Here is an 11,826-nt window from a genome sequence, read left to right as displayed (position 1 = left end):
CAACCATCGACTTATTGAAATCAAAATTTGGCGATAAGTTGATTTCGAGAAATGGAACTGTCAATTGGCCTCCAAGGTCGTGCGATTTGACCCCTCTCGATTATTTCCTCTGGGGCTACGTCAAGTCACTGGTTTATGCTGATAAACCAGCAACAATTGACGCCTTGGAGGACAATATTGTTCGTGTTATTCGTGACATACGGCCAGCACTGCTCGAAAAAGTCACTCAAAATTGGACGTCCAGAATGCGCTTCGTCAAGAACAGCCGCGGTGGCCATATGCCCAAAATCATTTTCAATTGTTAATGCCATACATTGATCTTTCGAATAAAAAAAAATTTTTGATTATAATTGCATTTTTGTGCTCGTTTTTATAGTTGTAAGTTCTATCGGGCTTAAAAAAACATCCTTTACAACGCGAGATATAAATTACTAAAGCCATCTATTGGAAAAATAATAGATTTCTTTTTACTACACCTTGTATACCATCTGATCAAATTTGACCCGGACTGGTCCATTTAAACCGCGCGCGTAAATTGAATCGGTAAAAATTTTTTTTTTTCTAGATTGGTACAACCTTCTCTGACATTCGTGTGAAATTTGAGTGGGATACGTCAGTTAGTGTGTGTTTGGCAGCCATTTGTTTACGACGCAAAAAGTTTCTCTGGCGATTTTTACTATGAAAAAAAAAATTGAACAACGAGTTTGCTTGAAATTTTGTGTTTCCAATGGAATTACGGCTACGGAATCATTGAAAATGTTGCAGAAGTGTTTTGGGGAGTCTACTCTATCGAGAACGCAAGTATTTGAGTGGCATAAAGCATTCAGTGAGGGTCGTGAGGTCGTAGAAAACTTGTCTCATGCGAGTCGTCCATCCACCTCTGTTAACGACGATAACATGGAAAAAGTGAAGGAAATTGTGCTTGAAAATCGTCGTGTTGGCATTAGAGAGATAGCAGAAGCTCTCAACATCTCTTATGGATCGACTCAACACATTTTGGTTAATGTTTTGGGTATGAAGCGCATCGCCGACAGACTCGATAATGCGCCGTCACATTCCAGCCTGATTGTGACTAAATTTTTGGCCAAACACGAAATAAAAGTCATCGCTCAGCCACCGTATTCGCCAGATTTGGCTCCCTGTGACTTTTTTCTGTTTCCGAAACTCAAATATCCGCTCCGGGGAACGCGCCATGAATTGATTGAGGCCATAAAAAGAAATTCGCTGAAGGAACTAAAGGCCATCCCGGCCGAGGCCTATAAGAAGTGTATGGAAAATTGGATTAATCGTTGGCATGCTTGTATTGGCTCAGAAGGAGGCTATTTTGAAGGCGATCATAAAGATTTGTATTAAAATACATAAAATTGTTGTTTTTTTTTAACCAGTCCGGGTCAAATTTGATCAGATGGTATGTACTACACACATAGCATACGCTCGTATTTCTAATCTAAATGTAAGCAATAAACGTTGGGTAGGTTTAATTGGTTATCGAGTTACTGCATTCTTTTTAATTTTTGGTGCAATTAGTACAAGTAATTCTTCAAATTATGTTCTACTCAAACGACAATAATTTGAAAATAAATCAAAATTTCTTAATAATTCTGGAATTGTTACATTGTAAGCAACTTTCATATTACGTTGACTTAAAAAATTATATACCCAACATTTTTTCTTATATTGTATTTTCTCTTTTTTTTTAATATTATTGATTACCACTAATAATCTTCTTCGTTGTACAGTTTACTTTACTACATAAAATTTTATTATTATTAATGATATTAGTCATTCGTCGTACACATTTTCCAAACTTGTCGTTCGCATCGACGTATGAAATTCATTATTACTCGACTTCCATACGACAAAAATTTAATAACTATCTGACGAAAGATCTTCACTTGGGTATATTCATCGGCAGCCAATGGATACGTCCGACAAACTCATCGCAACGACAAATGTAATTAGCCTAACAATTCCCTCAGGTAGGGAGAATGATGAAAGTCTGATTTGGGGATTCACGAAGCAACGTGCTCTCGCTTTTATTCCCTCAAAGTGAAAAGACACAATTGATTTGTACAATAAATGAGAATATTAAGATATTAATTCGAACAATAATTTAATTTCATCAGTGTACCCTCCTTACAACACTTTCCAATTGACAAATAAAAAATTATTTTTAAATATATAATTATTAAAAATATGTAAGATTTTCTAACTCGAGATTACTCTTGGGAAAAATGAGGTTTTGCAGAGATGATTTTATTTAATATACTTTAATGAAATAAATTTATCACTAATCTTATCAATTACATCACTGTGCGCTACATGTGCAGTCGGCGACGACTCTCTTATAAAACCTACAGACGCTTAGTCGGCCGTTTCGGCAACTCATGGCGATCACGTGATACTCATATACTACACGAGTGGTGACTTACATGTATGTGTTCCCCTCATACACACGTTAATGCTGTTACTTATTCTACGCGAAACTCATTGTTTTGTTTTCCTTTAATTTGAATACAGTCAAATGTATATTATATTTCAACAATTACTAAGCGGAAATTAGTAATTAGAAAAGTCAAAATACATAAGCAATATTTATTGGATCTTTAAAAGGTGACCTTACATGATCAATAATACTGACAGTATTACTGATCATGTGTACTTAATATTGATGGATTGACGTAGAACGCAGGATACTGACGGTGAACTAAATTTTGATTCTCAAGCATCCAGTATTATTAAAATTCATGTCACAGTATGTCACAGTACAATAGATATTGTATGTAAAATTAAAGTGAAATATATTGTCCATAATACTGATCGTGTAGGTAAAAAGATTGATGCATACTGTCAGTATTATTGATTCAGTATTATTGATCATGTAGGGTCACTTAAATATAAATAAACTACAATAGTTTACTAAAACATATATATTGAGAATTAAACTAATTTTTCAACAATAAATTCATAGGAACCGTTTTGACTGTACTAATAAGTCTTCATCAGTCCACATATGGATAATAAGAAAGAGAAATCATAATATTATAAATTGTTATATAAAATTTCTTTTTCATATGTGGACTGATAATAATATTATATTTAATGGCCAATTATAAATACACATAATAGCAAGTAATGAAATTCCATACAATAATGAAATTAAATAAAAGTATGTTAAGAAGAGCTACAAGCCAAAATAACAAATTTAATCCCGATTGTACCAACATTATTTTGACTTTACGCAAAGTTGAAAAAATCTCTCGTTCTTTTTTTAAAGCCGATAGAGAGACAGAAAGGGAGAGTTTTAAACCACGATAAAAATTACAGTAATGTTGGTGCAATCAAGCCTTAATGTTCGTACTGATACAAATAGATACATTAAAATGATAAATTTTCGACTTCGATCGAGTTATTATCAATGTTAAACATATATAAAACAGTTGAAGTACAAAGGCAAAATAACAAAAATTATTAAAAAATTCGATGACAAGAATAGATGACCAAAAAGTAGATTGGATATTTAGGTCATAAATCCATTCAAAAAATCGCCGAGTACAAATATGAGTGTAAAATGCCGCTGGTAATACCATTAATAAATTAGTTCATTATTAATTCCTTCCAATACAATAAAAAGATAGATTTAGATTCTATAAATATATAACTACAATATATAAAGGAGGATAAAGTTGTATAAAACTTTGTTGAATGTGAATTTAGGAAGATAATGACCAACACGTTTGTTCTCGTTGGAAGACAGAAGGAGAGTGAGTTTTATCAGAGAGAAATAACTTAATAATTACGTTTTACTTAATAATTGCGTTTAAATCAATTAATTCCATTAAAAAGTGCATAGCAGTGTAGTAATGTGAGTTTGTCACTAGTCCGTGCCGCAAACCGCGCTCCATGTAATATCAGCGAAAGAAATACGGTACATGGTACATGGAAAAAATTTTTCGTAGTTGCCTAGTTAGTTACTATTAGTTATTGTACCGTCTCTCACCGACGAGATACTATTAAAGACCGTTAACCCTGGGCAAATTTTCGGCGATATAAAAAGGGTCCAGAGGTAATTGAAGAACGACATTATCGACTTGATATAAATTTGCTTATATTAACATAAATATTTGGCTTATACATTATTAAATTCATTTATTACATAAATGTTCTATAAATAAATATGCATACTTGTAAAGCTGTAATATCCTATATATTGTAGAAATTGACAATTTTTTTCTCTACAGTTATCATCTCTATTAATAATCAAACTTTGACGATAACACTGAAATCACAATTTTAAAGAAAAATCGAGTATTATTGAATTCTAAATGCATAAATACGTTTATTAAACTAATAAATCATAAAATAAGTACAGTATTATCAGTTTTTAACTCTTAATCACTTCAATATTCACAAGGATGCGACATAAGAATGTCGGTCTTTAATAGTATCTTGTCGGTGGTACCACGCTCCACGTAATCGTACCCTAATAGCTCTTGCACACCAGCGCGATACGCGACGCGCGACATCCAGGTCTTCACTCGAATGCATCTATGTATCATTTTATCCTTGGTGTTCACCAAATGTTAAACAAGAATAAATAATACATGGGTGCAACCGGCTAAATTTCTGAACACAGTCCAATAAACATATATATAATTTTTCCAAGTATCGCAACGTCGTAAAAGTTGGGCGAAGTTGAACATTTCTCGTACGCGACAAATGAATAAGTCGAGCTGCGCATGGCTACACAAAAAGCAGAATTAATTGAAAAATATGATCTTGTATTAATTATGAAACTTTATTCCTAGGATGTGAAAAGTGAAAAATTTCTCCATTAATTTCAATGGTAAAAATTTTCACTTTTCATTTTTCATCCTAGGGATAAAGTTTCATGATTGATACCCTTATATATTATAACCTTGATATATGTAACAAAACATCTTACAACCTCTACTGGAAAAATTACATATATGCTTATTGGACTGTGTTCAGAAATTTATCCGAGTGCACCTATGTACTATTTATCCTCGTTTAACATTCAGTGAACAACAAGGATAAAATAATACACTAGATGCACTCGAGGGAAGACAATAGATATCGCGCGTGTCGCGCATCGCGCTGGTGTAAGAGTCATAATAAAGGAGAAAAGAAGCAAATGATTTGCGCGATTCCTATAGTTACCTAGTCAGTTTCTGTACCGCGTACCGCGTACCGCGCTACATGTCATCGCACCCTTATTAGGTATTTTATAGGAACCGCGCAAACTGTGCCGCTTGCTTCTTTTCTCCTCTATAGATGCGATTATATGTAGCGCGATACATGATACGCAATAGAAAAATTAACTAGATAACTATAAGAACCGCGCAAACCGTGCTGCTAGCTTCTTTTCCCTTCTATTACATGTAGCGCAGTAAGCGGTACGGGCTAGTGATAAATAAATTTTAATATGAATTTTTTAAATATATTAACTTATTTCTATGCACATTTCATTAATACTCTTATTTTTTCAACGAATTTACTTAATAATTATATTTAAATCAATTAATTCTATTAAAAAGTACTTAGTAACGTGAATTTATCACTGGCCCGTGCCGCTTACTGCGATACATGTAATAGAGAAGAAAAGAAGGAAGTGACACGGTTTACGTAGTTCCTATAGTTACCTAATTAGTTTCTGTACCGCATATCGTATACCACGCTACATGTAATCGTATCCTAAGAGAGCATAGGGAATCTCTTTACAACAAATTTGAAAAGTATAAAAAATCAAATAATATAAAATTAGGTGATATAGGCTACGGTCAAAGTCTCTCTACAAATGCTTTGAAGCGTTTGATTGACCAATTAGAAAAAAAAAAATTTTACAACTTGACCAATCAAAAATTGCTTTAAAGCATTTGTAGCATCACGTTGACTGTATTCCTAGTAAAAAGATAAATATAAATTCTAAAAATATATATGTATAACTATATGAAAGTAGATTATGAAAAAATTTTTTAAAAATATAAATAAAAACGTTAATTCATATAAATAAAAGTAAAAATGTACCTTAATAATTGCAATGTATATAAGTACAATCTACTAATAAAATCTGTAGCGTCAAATAGTAAAAATTTAAGTCTAAAGTGTAAGATTATAATATAATGTAATATAAAATACACCAATAATATTAGAAATAATTATATTATAAAAATATAATTTTTTTTTTATTTGTCAATTGCAAAACAAAATAAGTTTCTTTTCTACAATTGTTGCTTTAAAACTCCCATACATGAATTATTTCAAAAATTATATGAAAATATTTGACCCAATATACGTTTATTATTACTTATTTCGGAAAAGAAGTAAAAAGGAACTAAGCAGAATTCGATTTTGAGATCTCTAGCATTCCGATCTCGTATCTTACGAGCTCAACCACACAAACTTCTTGCTATTCGAGTTTATAAAGGGGGTATATAACGCTAAAAAATCATAAACAATTAAATATCTCGTAAATTGTTGCGTTTTGACATGATTTATTTATACTATTCTGGATTAATGAGAGGGGTATACTATTACAATTTATTAAAACTTATGTTATTTAGAATGTCTCTCGCCCCTTACTGATATACGCCGAGCGGCTGAGATTGCCGAAAAAGTATTTTTGGTCACTTGAAACAAGCGATCAGAGCGAATAGGACGGCTCGCTGTCTCGTTCGCTCACGACACGCCGAAGACGAGCACATGGACATGGGATTGTGCTTGTGTGTAGCTCTGTCTGATTCTGTTGCCACCATCAACAGAATTCTTAGCTCAATATTGAGGAGTATTCTTAATCTCAGAAAATATTAAATATGTATGGGAGCAAAAAAATAAATGATAAGGAAGTGATAGGAAATCGAGAACTTGCTCGTTATATTTTTCAATAAAAAATTTATTCGTAATTAGTTCGAATTAAAGATTAAATGTTATAATATACATGCAAAGAAACCTTTTCTCTTAATTAATACCTTTCTTTGACATTATATTTATATCTGCAAATTACGTTTCTTCACATTTCTTTCAATCTTTTCCTGTAATTATACATGGAAATTTTTCAATATATATATATGGATTCAAGATATATATGAAGATTTTTCAATGTAGTGACATATACCAATTAAACATTAGATGTAAAATTCTCAAAACTCAAGATATCCTGCTAGAAACAATAAAATGTCTATTTTTGTTTAGATCGTTAACTATGGGGGTATATACAGCCGATCACAGAAAAGTTGCAACATTTTTTTCGATTAGTTTCGGAATACAGCTTGCTCACCGAGCAATTCATGGATCCACAAATAAGAACCAATCGTTTGGTAAATAGGCGGCATTCCGAAACTCATCGAAGAAAAAGTGTTACAACCTTTCTATGACTGGCTGTACAGGATGTCACGTAATTTTTTGCAAAGCGCTTTTGTGTAAATAGAACGAACTAAACTAAGTCGAGAAGTTCTCTACCATTTTGCAATTTTCAAAATGGTTAACGAGATATAAATTTATAAAAATAGCCAAATTCGCCCGGCCTATCGCCAAATGCAAGTGCGCGGCGAAATAGGACCGCCCAGAGAGTTGTGCCAAATTCTGACTTGCGCTACCATTTGGTAATGCGTGGTAGAGGAAGAATTGGGATAGTTGCCATAGTAATTGCTATGAAGCTATAGCTATCGGCAACTACCTCTACTCTTCCCCCACCACGCATTACCAAGTGGTAGCGCAAACCTGTGATGGAAATTTGGCTCCGCACAACACAGAGAATCAGTCCCTCCACTTTTGCTCCATCAAGTGATGCTACGCTCGGCCAGCTTCGGCGCTGAATGAGCGAAACAGCAATAGCAGACTATCTTTTTCGCCTTCCTTTTTGCCTGAAGCGCGGTAAGGCAAAAGTGGAGGGACGGATTCTGTGTTACGCGGATAATTTCCGCGATTAAATTTCCATCACTGGCGCAAGCCAGAATCTGGCATCACTGCAGAGATACATGTTCTTCGTCACTAGGCACATTGTTTACAAGCGATATTAGCATTAACATGCCTAGTGATAGCAAACACATGCCTCGCTGGGCGATCTTATCTCGCCGTCTGCTTACATTCGGTGGTAGACCGGATGAATTTGGCTACTTTTATAAATTTCGTTAACTATTTCAAAAATTGCAAAACAGTATAGAACTTTTCGACTCAGTTTAGTTCGCTCTAGCAACATAAAAGTGCTTTGCCAAAAATGGTGGGACACCATGTATAAATATAAGTTTTTAACGACAATATGTTGGCACTGTCACTTTAGGACGTTTTTTGGATTCCATTTCCGAAAAGAATTCTTTAATATCTTCTTCACGTACAACTTTCTTGTTTTCAGCAAACTTCTGTAGGTATTGCATTAGCCGTTCTTTCATATTGTTATATTCTGTGAACAATTATAAACAGCTTAAACGTTAGTAAAGTAATACACATTTTCTGAAAAATTTAATTGAAAACATATCTCATAGAATATTTTTAATCTCAGAGTTTTACCTTCAATCGCTGTCAGCTTTTGTACATGCCCCATGCTGGCAAGAGCTTTCATGCCTTTTTCGTATTGAGATTCCTGCTTATTCATTTTTCCTGCTTCCTCATATGCTTGTACACTGTCTTTTGGGTCAAGTAAAAATGCAATGCCTTTCGCATTATATAACTGCAATAACGATAAAAAATATAATAAAAGATTGTCACAAAAGAACGCACAAATCTGTTAACAAATGTAATATGTCAATAATAACAAAAGTATACTAAAAAATTCAATATCTCACCAATTTGCATTCGTCGCAAGTGCACAGTGTAGTTCTCCAACCTTCTATCCAAAAACAGCTTCCTTTAGTATCTGCACAACTAAATTTTGGCATTTGACATCCTTTGGACAACTCACTGATGTTTATTTCTTCATTTTTTTCAGATACATCCAATTTCACATCTGCTTTCTTTAGGACTACTTGTAGCAAAATAACATATTCATAAGCTTATAATTAAATACATTAAAAATAATAATTTACAATTCAGTTTGTGTAGGTATCACAAGAGTCCAAGTAACCTGCATATTTCGTTGCATATTTCCACAGAAAGTTGTTTTTCTTCATACAGCCTGCACATATCATTTCATCATAAGCATTATCTGCTGGTGTACTGTTGTTACATTCCAAATGCTAAGAAAAAATCCTTTTTAGTCCTTTAAAGTTTATCTTCATTAAAGACACATACATTACAGACATATGTATATACATAGAATAAATCTTAAGTGAATCTTTTAGAAGTTAATCAAATCAACAACATTTTACTTTTGTTTTTATTATTTTTTTTTTATCTTTTATCTTGTGGATACTCTAACTTTGACTTTTCTAAAGTTTATATATATATATATATCAATTCTTTAGATAATTAATATAAGTACAAAAGATGTTAATACAAATATAAGTTACATATGGATTATTTTGTAATTTACCTTCAAATGATACCAATCCTCACATATTATACATTGTAGCATGTCATCTTCATCACCTTCTGGATCAGGATATGGTCTTGCGCAGATGCAATAAACACCGTCAAAATTCTGATTGTATTTATTTTCAGTATTGATAGCAGATTTTAGCTAGAAAGCACAACAAACATTGGTCAATCAGCTCAACATAATTTTATGTAAAACGTACAAAAGTATGTAAGTAAAAGAGTCATTACTTTCTCTAGATTACATTGTTTGCCATCAAACTTAGTATTTCCACAGTCACATCTGAAGTGTCGCTTTGTATACAGTTCTATAAGTTCATGGCCTTCATGACAGTGAAAGCTACATGCCAAACAGACGGCAGCTCGAATTTTATCTAAGCAACATGTTTTACATGCGTACAACGCCTGTCTTATATATCCCTATAAACAGTTGTAAATAAACAAACTAATTAGTTAAATGGAGAACAAAATTGTAAAGCGCAATATTATCACAGATAAAAGATCAAAAGCATTGCTACCTTACTGTAAGTACAATTCTGGTCGTCGGATGCGCCTAGAACGGCATATGCATCCTCTTCGAGCTGATTTTCTACCTGGAGAACATCGAGCATTGTGACGGAACTGTCGTCCTCCACAGATTCGGCTAACTGGTCAGACATATTTCCGATTTCGTTGTAATTAATGAAAAAATGCGACGAAAGGGTCTGTCTACCGCGGAGTCGTAAGGTGAAGAGATTTGAAGTCGGGATCTTCGCGAGCGTCGAAACAATCCGTTCAAAACATGGATGGTTAGAGTGAATTGCGAGCGTCGAACGATTCACGAACTGGCAGCGATGCATTCGATGTGTCGCATCTTATCGACCTTTCACTCAATTTTTTTTCGTTCAATGAAGTCCGATCCTCCTCATAACGAAGGAATCGCACACCTTCTCACCCCTGCATCAAAATCTTAAATGTAAGCACCGATGGGCCAACGGGCAACGAATATCTTGTCGATGATATATATCATAGTATATACAAATAGCACAACTCTCTGGGTTCCGATATTCACTGCCAGTACTGAAACTATACAATATATGTTACGTGTACTATAGATTTTCAGTAGTGAATATCAAAACGTGCTCTCTGTAGGCACCTTCGACGTCAAGATATCTTTACATGGCAGCGTCAAGCGTCAAAGATCAAAGCATACGCAATTGCGCAGTAATAACTGTGTTCCAAAATTCACAGTACTGAAAATGTATAATAGACATAACGTAAATTATAGATTTTCAGCGATGGCAATGAATTTTGGAAGTCTATATGTTTAATATAAGAATGCTGTCCCATGACGCGTATTGCCAATCATACTCATTTTCTTAGATCTACTTGCAAAAATTTGCAAACAAATCTAAGAGAATGATTCTGTGATTGGCGATACACAAATACGCTTACGCGCGACCGCTGCATAAGGCTTTAGGTTTGTTTGCGGTACATGCACCAATATACCCAACGAGCTTCAATATGTTCGTTGTACCAGAACAATATGGCGACTAGATGTTCGCGTCATGTTAAGCCTTAAACACTATGGGTACTTCCTATTTGATAACACAAATCGACATTAGTCGATTCGAATGTACATGACCGGACAAAACCTGCGATTGTAAAAATTATTATTTTAAATCATTTGTATTTCGTATAAAGAGTTTTGAAGTGCAATTGAAAAAGTTTGTGAGTCAAGGTGTGATTCCATGTAGCGCAATACGTGGTACACAGAAACTAATTAGATAATTATAGGAATCGCGCAAATCATGTCGCTTGCTTCTTTTCCCTTCTATTACATGTAGCGCAGTAAGCGGCACGGGTTAGTGATAAATAAACTTTAATATGAATTTTTTAAATATATTAACTTATTTTTATGCACATTTCATTAATTATATTTTTTCAACAAATTTACTTAATAATTGCATTTAAATCAATTAATTCTATTAAAAAGTGGTTAGTGATGTGAATTTGTCACTGGGGCTCGTGCCGCTTACCGCACTAAATGTAAGGATGCCGTCTCATAACGCATATTGCCGTACGCGTGTATTCGCGCATCGAAGGATCTGACCAATCACTAACGATCCGCGGTTTTACACAATTGTGTCCTTAATGTTCCATGGCGCGATTCGTGCCCCAGCAAACGAGAATGGATTAAAATGGATTTAGATTTTCAGAAATACGGATTTATAAATGTTATAATAAATCCTTTTCAATCCTAATGCATTTTTAGGAATTCATTTATAGGAATTGCATAGAGCATATTTCTATACCTTTCCATCTAAAAATAATATTAGCATTTTCTGTGCATCATGA

The 11,826-nt window shown here is 33.7% G+C and overlaps 1 protein-coding gene across 1 annotated transcript; it reads right to left on the bottom strand.

Annotated features, from left to right (window-relative positions):
* Positions 1–6,988: 6,988 nt before the first annotated feature.
* On the bottom strand, positions 6,989–10,611 carry LOC108751562 (putative E3 ubiquitin-protein ligase UBR7). Its single transcript, XM_018491797.1, has 7 exons — positions 10,008–10,611; positions 9,721–9,909; positions 9,488–9,634; positions 9,080–9,191; positions 8,802–8,977; positions 8,527–8,686; positions 6,989–8,419 (listed from the first exon to the last, which is right to left on the bottom strand). Exons 1-7 carry the CDS (start codon positions 10,326–10,328, stop codon positions 8,268–8,270), a joined length of 1,257 nt encoding a protein of 418 aa, XP_018347299.1. The 5' UTR covers positions 10,329–10,611; the 3' UTR covers positions 6,989–8,267.
* Between the last annotated feature and the right edge of the window lie 1,215 nt (positions 10,612–11,826).

The sequence above is a fragment of the Trachymyrmex septentrionalis genome, unplaced genomic scaffold (genome assembly GCF_001594115.1).
Source record: "Trachymyrmex septentrionalis isolate Tsep2-gDNA-1 unplaced genomic scaffold, Tsep1.0 scaffold5, whole genome shotgun sequence".
Taxonomy (NCBI): Eukaryota; Metazoa; Arthropoda; class Insecta; order Hymenoptera; family Formicidae; genus Trachymyrmex; species Trachymyrmex septentrionalis.
This window is presented reverse-complemented; position numbering and strand designations above follow the sequence as displayed.